The 16,032-nt window shown below is 43.9% G+C and overlaps 1 protein-coding gene across 4 annotated transcripts in view; it reads left to right on the forward strand.

Annotated features, from left to right (window-relative positions):
• Nucleotides 1–254: 254 nt before the first annotated feature.
• gsap (gamma-secretase activating protein) overlaps nt 255–16,032 on the forward strand; it is a 26,294-nt gene continuing 10,516 nt past the window's right edge. For 2 of the 4 annotated variants that reach the window (XM_060037974.1, XM_060037977.1), the window contains exons 1-19: nt 256–1,019; nt 1,169–1,254; nt 1,734–1,790; nt 2,171–2,240; nt 2,721–2,768; nt 3,222–3,310; nt 3,754–3,823; nt 4,083–4,132; nt 4,519–4,629; nt 5,993–6,046; nt 7,022–7,068; nt 7,733–7,818; nt 8,431–8,508; nt 8,849–8,926; nt 9,525–9,617; nt 11,101–11,305; nt 12,795–12,921; nt 14,639–14,708; nt 14,992–15,071. In XM_060037974.1, coding sequence (XP_059893957.1) covers nt 929–1,019; nt 1,169–1,254; nt 1,734–1,790; nt 2,171–2,240; nt 2,721–2,768; nt 3,222–3,310; nt 3,754–3,823; nt 4,083–4,132; nt 4,519–4,629; nt 5,993–6,046; nt 7,022–7,068; nt 7,733–7,818; nt 8,431–8,508; nt 8,849–8,926; nt 9,525–9,617; nt 11,101–11,305; nt 12,795–12,921; nt 14,639–14,708; nt 14,992–15,071 — 1,590 coding nt within the window. In that variant the 5' untranslated portion in view covers nt 256–928. Of the gene's footprint in view, nt 1,020–1,168; nt 1,255–1,733; nt 1,791–2,170; nt 2,241–2,720; nt 2,769–3,221; nt 3,311–3,753; nt 3,824–4,082; nt 4,133–4,518; nt 4,630–5,992; nt 6,047–7,021; nt 7,069–7,732; nt 7,819–8,430; nt 8,509–8,848; nt 8,927–9,524; nt 9,618–11,100; nt 11,306–12,794; nt 12,922–14,638; nt 14,709–14,991; nt 15,072–16,032 lie in introns of all 4 variants that reach the window. The other 2 variants (XM_060037975.1, XM_060037976.1) reach the window with 2 other exon arrangements.

The following is a 16,032-nucleotide window of genomic DNA, read 5'->3' on the forward strand; positions in this document are numbered from 1 at the left end:
CCCTATAACACCTTTTTGAATTTGAGGGGCAAGGAGCAGGTCAGGCTTATTCATTTTACAACGATATCAGATCCCTCATTTTGGTCTGTCAATATGAGTAAGACACCCAACACCCTTTATTGCAAACCATTTTGAACTATAATTCATATTCATGTCCAAAACACAGACAAAACACAGTATACGTGGATGGATCTATCTATAAATTAGTAAACGATAGAAATGGAATATTGGAGGAACATTTTATGCGACAGATACACATACACTGCAGTAGGCCTATACAAACAAGAATAAAATACATTTTATTAAATCATGTTCTCTTTTTAGCGTAGTCGTGTTACGTCGTAGTGCTATCTACTTTTGCTTTCTGATTAAAACATTATCAAATAATATAAGTTGTCTCCCTATTGATAAGGATGCGTGCCTAATATCACCCCAGCGTGTCACACATATCTCTGCCTGGCCCTGTGACCCCTCGCCCGATCAGCTGACCATCATCCAGCGGGGCGGTGAGACATTCCGTCCCCGACCGGAGGGATGCCTTGGCCCGCGGATCGCATCGCCTCTCCCCGCGGATCGCATCGCCTCTCCCCGCTCTGCCAGCACTGCAACTCGTGGGACGGAGCAGGAGGTGGACTCCACTCCAGGAAACAAAAGTGACATTTCCGCATGTCTTCTGCATTCCAAAGCTGGCGTCCGACCAATGAGACTCAGATTGTGGTTCTCCACTTAACGTTTCTGTCGATGTCACGTGACTGCTTGCTTGCTTCAGATGACACCGGTTGATCGCCAGGTGTACGCAAGGTGTCTGTGTTTCTTCGACAGTGGTTTGTGCATCTCTATGTTACTTCTAGATGTTGGCTACAAAACAAGTCGCACACATTGAAAGAGGAAGTGTTATTTGACGACAAGAAGGGGATCAGTAGCCACTATGCTGAAGCTGAAGACAAAGTTTGATCTGCGGAGAGATGTGGTGGCTGATATCCTCAGGAAAGAGCCGACTATATGGAGAGTCGAGACAGGTAGGCCCGAGTGTTTTCCCTGGATGATTGCCATGTGTCGACTCGTGACACAATGAATCCCGACGCGTCTGTCTACTCGTCATGTGGATGGACTGGGTTTTTGTGATGTTTAAACTTTAAAGTGTTGGACATGCATGGTTCCTTACTAGGAATGTCCTCTGCGGATTATTCTGGGGCTGTGGACACTCGCATCGTGAACGTGGAGAGAGATGGGGGGATTCTCTACTCCTGGAAGGTAACCGTGTAATGCGATCACTCTGTGGTTCAGTAGGTCAGTCCACACCACACCACAAAGGCCTGTGCAATAAAAGTATATTTACACGTTGATAATGATTATGCACATAATTTTGTCTCTTTAAGGATTCATACTCGTAATGAACACGCTATGAAATCAAATGATGTAGATGTACATGCAGATAATCTTATAGAACAAGAGAACCATTGTTTCTAAGAATCATCATGTGCAGTGCTTCATTCATAGGCTGTGTAATCAATTTCACAATCTAGTCAGAAAATAAAGTATGGGTCACTGGTAGGCTCAAAAAGGATACTCCACGCATCACATTAAGATCAGGGAAGATAAATGAATAAGAGGTCATACTGTTTTTTGTATGCTGATAATCCGACATAATTGTAGTTTCGAACATCCATGTTATTATTATGGTCATTATTGTGCTTATTATGTATTCATTCATTCTATTAATTTATATTTAGGGGGCATCTGGGACCACTAGGATTGGGAAATATGACCCGACCACAAAGGACAACAAGGTAGCGTCAATGCATGCACATGTTTCGTGTGTGTGTGTGTGTGTGTGTGTGTGTGTGTGTGTGTGTGTGTGTGTGTGTGTGTGTGTGTGTGTGTGTGTGTGTGTGTGTGTGTGTGTGTGTGTGTGTGTGTGTGTGTGTGTGTGTGTGTGGCATGTGTTTGTGTCTTTGCATGCAGATAAGACCGTATAATGTGTATTTATATTATTGCATACTATTGTGCATGCAAGTCGGTGTGTGTGTGTGTAAGTGTGGGTGTGTGTTTGCTCATACATGTTCTCCCATCTTGTTTAATAATTGTGTGGGTGTGTGGGTGGGTGTATACGCCCGTGTGTGTGTGTGTGTGTGTGCGTGTGTATGTGTATGCACATGTATGCGTGTAGCTCTTGTATACGTTTGACCAGCAGGTGTCTGTGAGCAGTTGTTCTCTGAACAAGGAGGAGACACTCCTGGGTGAGAGATAAATCTACTAAAAACAATTAAATATCCCCAAATAAAACCACCTCATAAACATTATTTGTGAATGCCTCACCAGGACCCAATCCTTGGAGATGTTTACTAGGCAGTTAGTCTGGGCCCTTTTAAAATCCTTGATTACATTCAGGGGCTTGGCTACAATGCCCTTCACTGGAGATATTTTTCATAAAGTTATATTGGGAAGCTATACTTGGGGTGAGATTAAATAAGTTATTCTTCTTCTCACCCCTTTTCGAACGGGTAAAGCAGGTGTTAGTTTATTTTCAATTGTTGTTTTCATTGTTAGTAAATATTACTTAATTGTAACTGTCCACTTATTTAATCATTTGATTTTATTGTTTATCATTGCTTTTTTCTTTTTCTTTATTGGTTCTAAAAGGGGTCGTATTTGGTTGTACAGTATATCCCGTGTATGATGTTGTCAGTGATGATGTATGTTTTGTTACTTCCACTCAGCCGTCAGCCTAACACAAAGGAGAGGAGGACAGGATCGCCTGAACCCAAGTAACTCACCCTTTCTCATTCTCTCTGCTTTTCTATCTCCCTATTTTCCTAAATAATAGCCTGGAGATCAGACCAGGAAATAGTGACTTGGGTGTTCGTCTCCCAAAATATTCAGGGTTCTGTTGCCAAAGTCCAGGATAAAAGCAGTCTTACCAAAAGGAATCCTAGAGGAAGATTCCTATCAACTTCTCTTTAATGACAATCATTGATATTCATTCATTAATTTCATTAAATCATTCTTTCAGTCATTCACTGTCACTTTAGATACAAATGCCTTCTAAATGGCATCCATCTTTAAATTCAAATAGTAAATGTGTGGGGGGGGGGGGGGGGGGGGGGGGGTGTAATATAGAGGAAATATTAGTCATGATCATGTTATTAACACAAGTGTGAGTGATGGATATTTATAATATAGAAATACACATCATAGTTCTCCTGTCTCTTCCGTCACAGTGTCCAAGTGTTTGGCCCTGCTCATTGAGATCCACCCCATCAACAACACCAAGGTCCTCAAGGCTGTGGACTGCACGGTCAGAGTTCAGGTGTGTGTGTGTGTGTTTGCTCGCGTTAGTGGTTTTACATCTGTTTGTGTGAGTGTGTACGTGCGTGCGTTTAACCATTCCTGAAACACTGTTTCGCTATCCCATGTCCCATCGTTAACGGTTTTACATTGTCGTTAAATCTCTGCCTCATCACAGTTCTTTGTAGTTTACAAGCTGCCTTGGGTTTGGTTATTTTTATAACCTGAGTAGCCAATCTGTGTTTTCATGATAGTCAGTCTAAAATGAGAGGGATCAGAAACAGGGAAAGAGATTTGTACAGTGAGTACGGAGGGTATGTGTTCAACATAAAAATGCATGCATTTATCAGTTTTTGTGGGGGCCTGGTGGCCTGAGATATAGGCAGCGAACCGGGCCTTAGGAGCTGATTGGTCAGTTGTCAGACATATCATCGTTATATACTATTTTTTTTTTCTTTGTTTTAGTTCCTCCACCCAGAAACGGACAGCAAGTCTGTGCTCGAGAGCCACCTCTTGCTGATAGCTGAAGATGGCTGTAAGACACACATCCGTCTGTCCGTCTGTCCGTCTGTCCGTCTGTCCGTCTGTCCGTCTGTCTGTCTGTCTGTCTGTCTGTCTGTCTGTCTGTCTGTCTGTCTGTCTGTCTGTCTGTCTACCCATCTAATACACATTTTGAAAATATACAATATAAAAGGCATCAAACAACTCTGACATGAAGTAAAAAACATATCTATTCTAAATATAAATTCAATCCCTCTGACTCTTATCTGAAATTGTCTTTTTGTTTTCAACAGATATAGAACAGTACCACGTTCTGCTGAGCAAATATGAAGGATATAGAGTGGTATGTCCCTGTTGAGTTCCTGATTTGATTTCCCCAGTTCTCTTTATGGAATACAATTTACTGTTCCTGGAGTTTAACATGAAATAGGGGTTTAATTAAATAGATTGAATGAATTGTGAGTATGTATTTTTATTGCAAAATCTGAAATTAGTTTGGCGTAATTATGAGAGACGAGAAGAACCACCTGTAAAGCTTTATAGCTTTACCCAGAACAAAAGCGGGATGCTTATTTCAAACCAGTTGTCACACTGGTGTGTGTGTGTGTGTGTGTGTGTGTGTGTGTGTGTGTGTGTGTGTGTGTGTGTGTGTGTGTGTGTGTGTGTGTGTGTGTGTGTGTGTGTGTGTGTGTGTGTGTGTGTGTGTGTGTGTGTGTGTGTGTGTGCCAGGTGATGCTGAACCCCGAGCGGCTGTCCAAGTTGACTGAGAGGATAGCGGAGGACGTCAGTTGGGTCCAGTGGGACAGAGACTCCCAGAGACTGTACTACCTCACACACAGGGTAACACACACACACACACACACACAGGGTAACACACACACACACACACACACACACACACACACACACACACACACACACACACACACACACACTTTGTAAAAGTTAAAAAAAGATACTGTCTGCTGACACTAGGTGGTGCCAGTTACTTTAAAATAAAATAATGAAGCGCAGAGTGACATTATGATCCCTGCATTAATGGTATTTGCTCACTGTACCGTATGAAAATGTGAACGAATAATGCATATATTGTATCATTATATTATTATATATAATAACGAAGAGGCAATGCAGATAGGAATATGATGCAACCGACAGTACTAGCATGCATTCAGCTTGACGTTACGATTTTGCAAGACAGTGTTTGCCAACAGGCCGGGGAGGACCCAGAGCGGGGGGAGGGGAGGAAGGGGTCAAAGGTCGATCCGGGCGCCAAGCCGACGGGTAGACGAGCTGAAGCGCCCACTGGCCTGATGATGGATTGCATTATACTCTGCAGCGTTGTGACTACATTTGAAATTCTACACCTTCCGTCTTGGTTCAGCGATATGTGTGTGTTGAGGTGATGGGTAATTAAGGGATTATGGTGTACAAGAAAGTGTGTGTGTGTGTGTGTGTGTGTGTGTGTGTGTGTGTGTGTGTGTGTGTGTGTGTGCGTGTGCGGTAATACAATTTTGGTTTTACTGACACTTTGGTTAAACTATTGGTCTTGAGAGGGAACGGGAGTCGAGAATTCCCAGTCCTGAAATAAAGCTCAAGCATTCAGTGAAATGGGCAGAGAAATATGGATCAAGATGTAAGAGAGTAGGGACTTTATGGCTACTTAACTTAAGATAAAATAATATGTACTTCATTAAACCCAAACTGAATTTTTTGGGTGAGACAGCAGAAGCAGAAGACATTGATTAAACTATAATAATATGCAAAATCTACTTTGTTTAAGGTCACCCTATAATTAAAGATAGAATCCCTGTTTCATGGCCGATATCCAAGGTTCATACAGAGTGTTTGTAAAAGAAGTTCTGGTCCTCACATATTCCTTCTACAGAAAGAGACTTAGAAGAGGTCCACAGATATGTTTGAGCTTTTCTGTGTTCATCCTGCGGTCATATTCATGCACATGTTTCTTGGTGTGCTGGAAAAATGATGCACTGAACATTATTCACATGTTTATATTTCTTAGAGGTGTAACACCATCTTCAGTTGACTCTTTTTAATCACACAAAATTCACACACTTTAGTGTACACAAGCAATCTTTTTCAACTAGAAGGTCAATCAACTGCTTCCAGGGAAGTTGGAATCATGCATCCAAATGTACCATTCACATCATCATTTTAATCGTATATTATGTCTTTCACACAGGACAAGACCTTGCGATGTTTCCAATTTTACCCCAATCACAACTGCGAGATTGTGGTAAGTAAAAAACATGTTTAATTTAAAAATATAAGCTTTCACCTTGCATATGAACTATGACATTTATATCTAGTAACTCAGCTTTTTTCGGAAGCGGTCTGCAGTTGCGGCACATTGTACGATTTAATCGAAAAACAACCCTTTTGACAGACGAGTAGCAACCTAACCTTCATCATGTGTCTGAGCACCAGTGTGGTTCATGTGTGGTATCTTCATTCGCTCTGTCTTTCACTGGAGCCTCGACATGCATGAATGAATGAAGCGGCACCAAAGTAATTAGTGTGATGCACTCCACCTGAATCCGACCTTCAACCACACCTCCAGATGTGCAAAGGTTATCATTTCCCTAGTCTCGCTTTATCACACCATTGGAGATCTCGCCTACCAAAACTGTAAGCTATTAACTGCTGCGAGAATGGCCAACTACTAGTCTGTTAGTGGCCTTGTTCCTGTGCATGTTACTTGTTCCTGTACATTTTTTTCTGCAATTCTCCTGCATAGTGGAAAAAACTGGATGTAGCAAGTCAGTTTGTAATACAAATACAGCTTTTACAAACATTGACAATTTTACATTATTTGATTCCGCTTTATTCAATTTGCACAGAGACTTGACTTGAGTGTTTTGGGCTGAGCCATCCTATCATGCATGTAATGCTGATTCGACTTCTGCACGTCACAGCCCCGGTATGAAGGGCCGTCCTAAAACAAGGCACTTTGTTATAAACTCCCAAGTGGGTATCAGTTTTAGCAGAGAAACCGCGGAGATTGTCCTCCGTCTCTAGTTGAGTCAAGCGTTTAGAAACGTACTCATGAGTACATCTCCCTGACGGTACAAAAAAAACACCAACATTGTATATTATCTTCCCACTCGATTTGAAACGATACAATTCCAACCTTTAAATGATTCTAACTGTCTCCTGGCAGATACATTCATTGCATGTCCTTGATGTCTCTCGCTCTCTCGCTCTCTGCCAGTTGGAGATGATGCTAGACTTGCCTACAGAGCCTCTGAACACTTTAAGGTAAGGGCACACAGATAGCAATCATTATACATCCATCGACCGCCACAGAGCGACAGCAGCTCAAGAGGTAGAGACGGTTCACCTGAAACCGAGGGGTCGCCTGTTTGATCATCCAGACGGATCGTGATGTCTGTCCTTGAGTCAAGGTGCCTGTTTACCATTTAGCTCTTTTTAGACGCTTTCATCCAAAGTCACCTACGGTGAATTCAGATACACGTTATGAAGGGTCGGGGTTAGAGTTAGGGGGTCGATATTTGGGATCAAACCCAGAACCGTGCTTTAACGCTATTAACTCAAGACCCGTACGTCCTCACATGACACTGCCGTTGGTTTTGTGTGAATGTGTATTTCCGTGGGGAATTGACTCTCAGGCACTTAGAGAGCGAACACAAGTTTAGAAACCATAAATAACACTCTAGTATTTTATTCATTCACGATCAGTACAACACTTAACTTTGTTTGATTGGGCTTGTGTCCCGGATGATAAATTCTTGTAACTTATCGTTTAATTGCCTTTAATGTACTTTTTGGTTTATAATTAATCACCCAGCAGAAATTGCTTAATAGGCTGAAACTTTGTTGAATATTTCTGTAGTATTTAGTGTGTGTGTGTGTGTGTGTGTGTGTGTGTGTGTGTGTGTGTGTGTGTGTGTGTGCGTCCCAGGTTTGTCAACCTGGGTTTTGACCACTACGATGAGAAAAAACTTCAGCAACAACACAATCAAATGGAAGTGTTCACAAACAATATAGGTACAACACACTCACTCACTCACTCACTCACTCACTCACTCACTCACTCACTCACTCACTCACTCACTCACTCACTCACTCACTCACTCACAATGTAGTCAAACTATACTAATATGCATTTTGTCTGATTTCCATTTTGGCACCTGATGAAACAGAGAGTAAGTTCTGACACATTATAATACCTCTGTCGAAAGGACAAAGTCATCCTCTTGCAATCTGAGGAAATATAATTACATTCCACTGCGCAAACGATCTGCCACTTTTTGAGAAGCAATGTTCTGCGCAAATGTTTATTTTTATCCATATTCAAAATGTGACATTTGATTCTATCCTAATATTGATTTAAAATGTCCGAAAAGCGAACATCGAGATTGATATTTCCGTTCCAACGTTTTGAGAGTTGATTGTCTTCTCAATATGTTTCAATAACGGTTTCACTTTTTATAATGTCACTTTGCCAAGCCATTTATTGTTCGATTTCACGTAAAATACTATGTAAGAAATCGCATTTGTTAATTACCTATACGCTCCTAATCAAATAATTGGAAATTGACGTGATGGTCTCGCTTCCTCCACTGTTTGACCAACGGCTCACCCTGCTGGTCGTTCCAGGAACTATGTGCGTGTGCTTCAGCCAACCAGCGATCGATGGCCAGGAGCAGACTTACAGCGTCATCTTCGTTCATAAAGGCAAGAGGGCTTTTCACCTGCGAGCCCACAGTATTCATTATGCATGTAAATATGCAAAGAAACAACAAAATAGCAGCATGAATAAACATAATAATTGTGAAAAGATCTTGACTTTTTGTACGAATCAGCATATCATTTAAATGTGTAATTTGACTTCAGGGCAGATTACAGTAAATTATTTATGAATTCCTTAATTAATGAATACAAGTAATATAAGATTTTCCTACTCTTTATCTGTGGCCGGTGGGTGTTTGTGTGTTTGACTGCGGTGTGACCCGGTGGAAGCTGATTGGTCGGTGCAGCAGGGGAGACGAGGTGGTGACACATGTTGTGGTTGCAGGCTGCAGTAAAACATTCAGAGTGTCTCAGGAGGGGGACGCCCCGGAGCCCCGCCCCCGGCCGCTCTTCATTCCGATAGGTCTGGATCACACACACACACACACACACACACACACACACACACACACACACACACACACACACACACACACACACACACACACACGCACACACGGAGGCACATACACATGCACACGTTCACACACACGCACAAACTCACGGTTAAACATGCCTGTTGTCGTTGCAGACGTGCACACATGCACACACACGCGTGCACACACACAGACACACACTTCCGATTAGACATGCACACACACGTGCACACACACACACACACGCAAAGTCACAGTCACGCAAGCACACACAGTCACGGTTAGGCATACACACACACACACTATCACGGTTAGACATGCACACACACGCATACAAACAACACACGCGCACACACACCCTCAGTCACAGTCACGCATGCACACACACACGCTCACGGTTAGACATGCACACACACACACACAACACAGGTGCACACATAACAGACACACACACACCTACGCAGTCACAGACACACATGCTCACACACACACACACACACAGTCACACATGAATACACACATGCACACAATCACTGTCACACACAGACACCGTGCGCAGTGATGGTGGTGATGTTTCCTGTGCAGGGTACTACATCCTGGTGTACGTGGCAGGCCGCTTCCTCCACTGCATCAACAGCAGGCAGCCACAGACCCTCTGCCACTCGCTCTTCCTCTCAGGTGAGAGAGAGAGAGAGAGAGAGAGAGAGAGAGAGAGAGAGAGAGAGAGAGAGAGAGAGAGAGAGAGAGAGAGAGAGAGAGAGAGAGAGAGAGAGAGAGAGAGAGAGAGAGAGAGAGAGAGAGAGAGAGAGAGAGAGAGAGAGAGAGAGAGAGAGAGAGAGAGAGAGAGAGAGAGAGAGAGAGAGAGAGAGAGCGCGAGCCTCTGCAGGTAGACTTTACCCTTGAGCAAGATGCCTAACTCCTGTCCAACTCCTTAATGACATAATGTGGAGTGTCATTCAATACCACACAAAGGAAGACAAAGCGAGCCACACTATTAAGTGTCGAAGGTCTCGCTCTGACAGACTGACGAGTGTGAGCTGTCACTGCAGGCATTACCAGACGAGCTCAGATCGTGTCAACATCTTTTATGTACAACCCACAAACACACACGATTTTACAAGATTTTCAGCTTGTAAAGTAGCAGGGCGCCACAAGCGATGAATATGAGAGTTGGAATCGATCGCAGTGTCCTTAAAGGTTTGTTCTAGAGGCTAGAGGTCATTTATTTTTCATACAAACTTGCTTTCAGGCGGTACTCTGTTTGTCCGTGGTCTGAAAACCTTGGAGTGAAAATCATGTAGAACGTAGACTTGAAATAAACTTTTCTTGTCCTGGACACGATGATGTTATCATAACCAACACAAAAGGAACAACAGTGTCTTTTTAAGCTAGGATGAAAGGTATTGGTCCCCATGTAAACAAATGTGATAGCCATCATTCATTGAGTTCATTCATTTACAATAGAAATAATAATACGTAAGAATACCTTCATTGACAATAATAACAATGTTAAAGGATGAATCAACATACATTTGTAGGTGTTTCAGGGTCTTTTTATTAAAGGGGACCTATTATGCTTTTTCGACTTTTATGACCTATAAACGTTGTTATAATGATTGATAGTCACGTTTAACCATACTTAAGTGTCAAATAATGACGTACATGCATTTCGACGTATTCCCTGCTGACAGTCTGGGGTGGCTGTGCAGAGCGCTAAACACTCGGGACAACGTTTGCGATTCACTTGTTCACATTTCCGGGAAATCATCTACGTAGAGGCACTCCTGCCACACCCCCATATGCCTGGTCAAATCTGCCCGCGTGCGCGCTTCAAGGAAGGTAACCAATCACAACGGAGTTGGGTTGGCAGGAGGGGGGGCGAGGGGGCGGAGAAGGACGAAATCGAGCGTTGACAGAGAATGCTGAAAGCGCCCAGATGAGAGGATGAGTTTCCCGAAAGTCTACATAGTTTTTTGTGTATGGTTTTAAATATGACTATCAATCATTATAACAACGTTTATAGGTCATAAAAGTCGAAAAGCATAATAGGTTCCCTTTAAATAAATATATTAAAAAAGTTTGTGAAATGCAGTGACCTATTGGGCGGCCATCTTTGATGAGGTGTATAGGTGACTCCGCCTCCCTCCCTTGCTTCCTTTAGGTCCAGAGGCCCAGCTGGGGCTGCCAGAGCCGTCGGCAGGCGTCACTCTTTTAGGCGTAGAAGAAGAAAGTGAAGAAGAAGGAGGAGGAGGAGCCTCAGCCAGCGTGCTGATGGACCTGGCCAGTGGCAAGATCTACAGGGCTGACCTTAGCTCCGCCTTCCTGCTGCAGATCCTCCGCTCGGACACGCCCCCTACGAGAACCAGGTGAGGAGGTTGGAGGGGAAGTAACAAAATGGCCGACTAGCATTTGAGTGGAATGTGTTACTAGTGTTAATAATTGGTTTATAATTTCCATGCAATACGTTAAATGTAGACACTGTGTGCACAAACTAAACTTCTAATGAGCATCTTTTTCCACTTGGAGCCTGATGAAAAAGAAAGTTAGTTAAGACACCTTTAGAAATAAATCCCAACCTCGTAGTCATGATTTAAGAAACAACTTTTCGTGACAGACTCCAAGAGACTTTATTGTATATTCCACACAATGATTAGTTGGTTTTAGGACTTTACCTGCATATTGGGATTCTATGTGTCATCTCTGCAAATGAGTAACACACACACACACACACACACACACACACACACACACACACACACACACACACACACACACACACACACACACACACACACACACACACACACACACACACACACACACACACACACACAGGTTCAGACGCCAGCTTCTTAGTTTCCCCATTAAAGTTCATGAGGAGAAATGGTTTCATTATGGTTCCTGCTTCTGCTCTTATTATGCAGAAGAAGTCCCAATAGTAAATATCACTGCTGTCATCTCCTCTGTCTCTCTCTCGCTCTCTCGCTCTCTTGCTCTCTCGCTCTCTCTCTATCCTTGTTCTTAATCTTGTTTAAAGCGCAGAGAATACTGGGCACCATCGGTTCTTCCCCAAGGTCGCAGGGAACACGAGCTCACAACAGCGATGCGTCTCGCTTTACTCTTTCCTGGCGTGTCTTTTCGTACAAATCGTACTTTTCACAGGAGTGCGTTTCCAGGTCAAGGGCGTGCTCAGCCCGGCGCGCTGATGTAAATCGACGCTCAAACGATGTAAATTAAAAAGTTTAATGATTCATCATGAATAATTGAATAGATCCCAATCGGCTTGTGTTGAGTGGAATTGATACTGTAGATACCTTAACGCGTCAGAGGATGCCTTCGGGTGCACCTCAGACGTAGGGGAATCGAACTCGGTGCCCATTGGCTACTGCTCTGTCCCAGGCACTACCCCGTGTTCTAGCCTGAAGCGGTGTGTCTAGCTCCCACTAAATGTGTGTGTGTGTGTGTGTGTGTGTGTGTGTATGTGTGTTTGTACATGCACAGTTTCGTCTGTGTGTGTGTGTGTGTGTGTGTGTGTGTGTGTGTGTGCATGAGTATATATGTATGCATTTAGGTATGCATCTTCATGCAAATGTATACGTGTATGTCCCTGTGTGTGGATGTGTGTGTGTGTGTGTGCGTGCGTGTCCGCATTCTGCATGTCTGTGTACATGCGTATGTATGCATGTGTATCTATATATAGGTATGCGTCTTTATGCTAATTTGTCTGTGTCTCTGTGTGTGTGTGTGTGTGTGTGTGTGTGTGTGTGTGTGTGTGTGTGTGTGTGTGTGTGTGTGTGTGTGTGTGTGTGTGTGTGTGTGTGTGTGTGTGTGTGTGTGTGTGTGTGTGTGTGGCAGCAGCCTGCCTCTCAGCGTGGCCCCTGGAGGAGCCGGTCGGGCCCCCAGCCGGCCAGAAGCCCAGCGGCTGGCGGCCCTCCACGGCCTGCTGGTGTACCTGGGAACCGAACCAACGCTGGAAGACAAGGTGAGGGGGGAGGGAGGGAGGGGGAGGAGGGGGGAAGGTGAAGTAAGAAAAGGGCAGAGGAGGAGGAAGGAAGGGAGGGAGAGAGGAGGAGGAGGAGGGAGGGAGGGCGAGGGAGGGAGGAGGGAGAGTAGAAGGTAGGGAAGGAGGGAGGGGAGGGAGGAGGTGGAGAGGGAGGAAATGAGAGGGAGGGAGGAGAGGGAGGAGTTGAAAGGAGAGGGAAAGAGAAATAAGAAAAGGGAAGAGGGAGGAGGTAGGGAGGGAAGGGGAACGATGAAGGGGCGAGGAGTGAGAAGAGAGAGGGGAGAAAGAGGGGAGAAAAGATGAGCAGGGAAGGGAGGTGAGCGTTGGGATGAGGAGGAGTAGAGAGGGAGGAGAGAGGGAGGAGTAGGAAGAGAGAGGGATGAGAAGGAGAAGAGAGGGAGTAGAAGAGAGGGAGGAGAAGGAGAAGAGCGGGAGGGAGGAGACGAAGAGAAGACCGATGATGCGGTGAGAGGGAGAGAATGAGAGACCATAGGTTATAAGAGGCAGAAGAGGGGAAGAAAATGGAGGGAGGGAGAGAAGAGGAGGAGAGGAGAGGAGGCTGAGAGGGAGGAGGAGCGAGGGGGAGAAGTTAAGGGAAGATGCAGAGGAGATAATGTGAGGTGGGACCATGATGAGGTGGGGGGCTTTTACTTCAGCAGCAGGAGATCTATAAATTAACATAGAAATTGACAGCCGGACAGACAGACAACCGCAAACTAACCTATGAAAACACAGACCATAGGATACAGACGGATAAGACGATACTCTGTTAATCTCAGATGGGAAATTCAGTGGAAAAAACGAATGAACAGATAAGGCTTAAACAGGTAATGGCCTTTTGTGTAGCGGCATGAAAGCGATGGAGAGCGAGAGACAAAGAGATAAGGTGGGGAGAGAGAGATGGAGTCAGTTGCAAGAAGTGAATAGGCCGGATGGTCACTCGGCCTCCGCGAGTTTTACACAAGGGACTCGAAGAAAGGGCTAACGACTGAAAAAGGAGGAGAAGGAGGAGGCTGAAGTGTGAGCCAGGCGCTCTCCTAGCCTCATTTAAAATGTTCTGTGAGACTATAATAAATCCTTCTTAAGGGCTTGGAGTGAGTCACTGTAATTACCACTGCAAGGCCGTAGCAACAGCAAGCTAACACACTTTGCTGGTCATTTCTTTTGGGGAGTGTTTTTGTAGTTTCCGTCAACTTCAGCCTTTTTTATTTCGATTTATTAAATCATGTTTTCTCTCTTTTCGTAGCTTTTCAACAGCAAGGGTTTGGAAATTCTGTTTTTTGGTTTCTGGGTTGCTCTGTAGTCATGGCTTTTCTGATTTACTTTTGGATGTACAAGGATGTACAAAAAATCTCATCTACAACAACCCCGGAGATCTCCGTAGGATTCACATCTAGTCAATTATTTGACAGTGAATTCAGATGCACATCAGAATTAGGCAGGTAGAGGTCAGAGTTCAAGGGTCAGGGGTCAGCAGTCTTTGGGGTTCAAAGAAAGCATATTTTAGCAGGGAGTCGAACCTGAAGCCGTCTGCCCGTAACTTTTTATTTTTTCTTCAACTCAATTTTAAGTAATTAGTTTGTCAACTATCATGTGTGTGTGTGTGTGTGTGTGTATGTGTATGTTTTTGCGTACGTCTATGTTTGTGCGTGTCCGCCTGTGTGTGTGTGTGTGTGTGTGTGTGTGCTGCTTCCAGATCATTGATTGGCTGTGTGACAACGCAATGGCGTTCGAGTCCTTCGATCAGATCCAGGAGTTCATTCTAGGTGAGCTGTTGACGCTAGACACGGAGGGCAAGCTTCCGGAACAACCCGTCATGTACTGCTCGCAGAACCCCCATCGGCCTTGAGATTAATTGTAGTATAGATGTGAATTTAATATTATCCGTTTTTTTGAAGGAATGTGATAAAAAGCACGACTCTGGCCACTGATTATTTCCCACTGCATCATTTGTCTATTTATTCTTGTTCTGATTTGAATCTCTCTCTTTCTCGTCTCTCTTTCGTCTCTCTCCCTCTCTCCCTCTCTCCCTCTCGCCCTCTCTCCCAGCCTCTTTGTACAGGATCAGCTATGGGAAGTTTCTCTGTCTCGACAAAGTCTTGCCTTACTCGTCTGTTTTCGACAAGAAGGTAACTATCACACACAAACACACACAATGTGTACACACTGTGTTGTAGTGCCTTCCATTTGTAAATACATTTCCTTTATTAGTTTTCTCCACAATACTGCAAAGTAATAACTCCTGTCATGTTGACAGTCTAGACACAATTCACTGACAAACAAATAAAGTCAAATTGAAACATACTTGACTATTATATAGAGTAGTGGCCCAAAGCTACTGGGTTTGATCCCTGATGTCCGCAGTCAGTGACACGTATCTGAATTCACTTTGGATAAAAGCTCAATGAATAGATGGTACTAAAAAATACCTATTTGCATATTTGCTCAAACTGAAACATGAAGTGTGACTTGGCATTGATAGATTGTTTGCAGATGATGTCACACTTGTAGCGGGAAAATGAGATGGAGGGATGGATATACCAGATATATTGTACATAAAGTCATCATATGTTTCTTGGAAGTTGTCGGGGTGTTCAAGTGTTTTAATGATACGATTCAACCTAGAAAGGTTAACGAGGCGAACGTTGTTATTTATTTACCGTTGGTACCGCCCACTCTAAGCACCGTGACTAAAAGCACACGCCCACCCTGACAAAAACAATATTTTTCACTCCCAATTTGGGAACCCTGCCGAACATGAAAAAGCAACACTTTTTTCATCCGATCTCTGATGTAGTACGAGGTCTGCAGCATAAGGTCACGGACTTCGTTTACCGACTCGATCAAGGGGGTAAATCGCGAATATCCTGTGATAAAGCCTTTCATTATTTTTTTTTAAACCACACGGATCGAATCCAATACATTTGAGTATTTCTTTGAGACGTTTTGTCTGGAACATTATGCTCCGCAGTTTACTTAAGCAGAGTTGTGTTTGCTGGAAGTTCTCCACCTCTCTCTCTCTGCCCTTGGTGTCACCGGCCCGCCAGTCTTACCTCTACCTGGCTGGACACCAGCAGCAGACGGATCCCA

Source organism: Gadus macrocephalus, chromosome 19, assembly GCF_031168955.1.
Source record: "Gadus macrocephalus chromosome 19, ASM3116895v1".
In the NCBI taxonomy this organism is placed as follows: domain Eukaryota; kingdom Metazoa; phylum Chordata; class Actinopteri; order Gadiformes; family Gadidae; genus Gadus; species Gadus macrocephalus.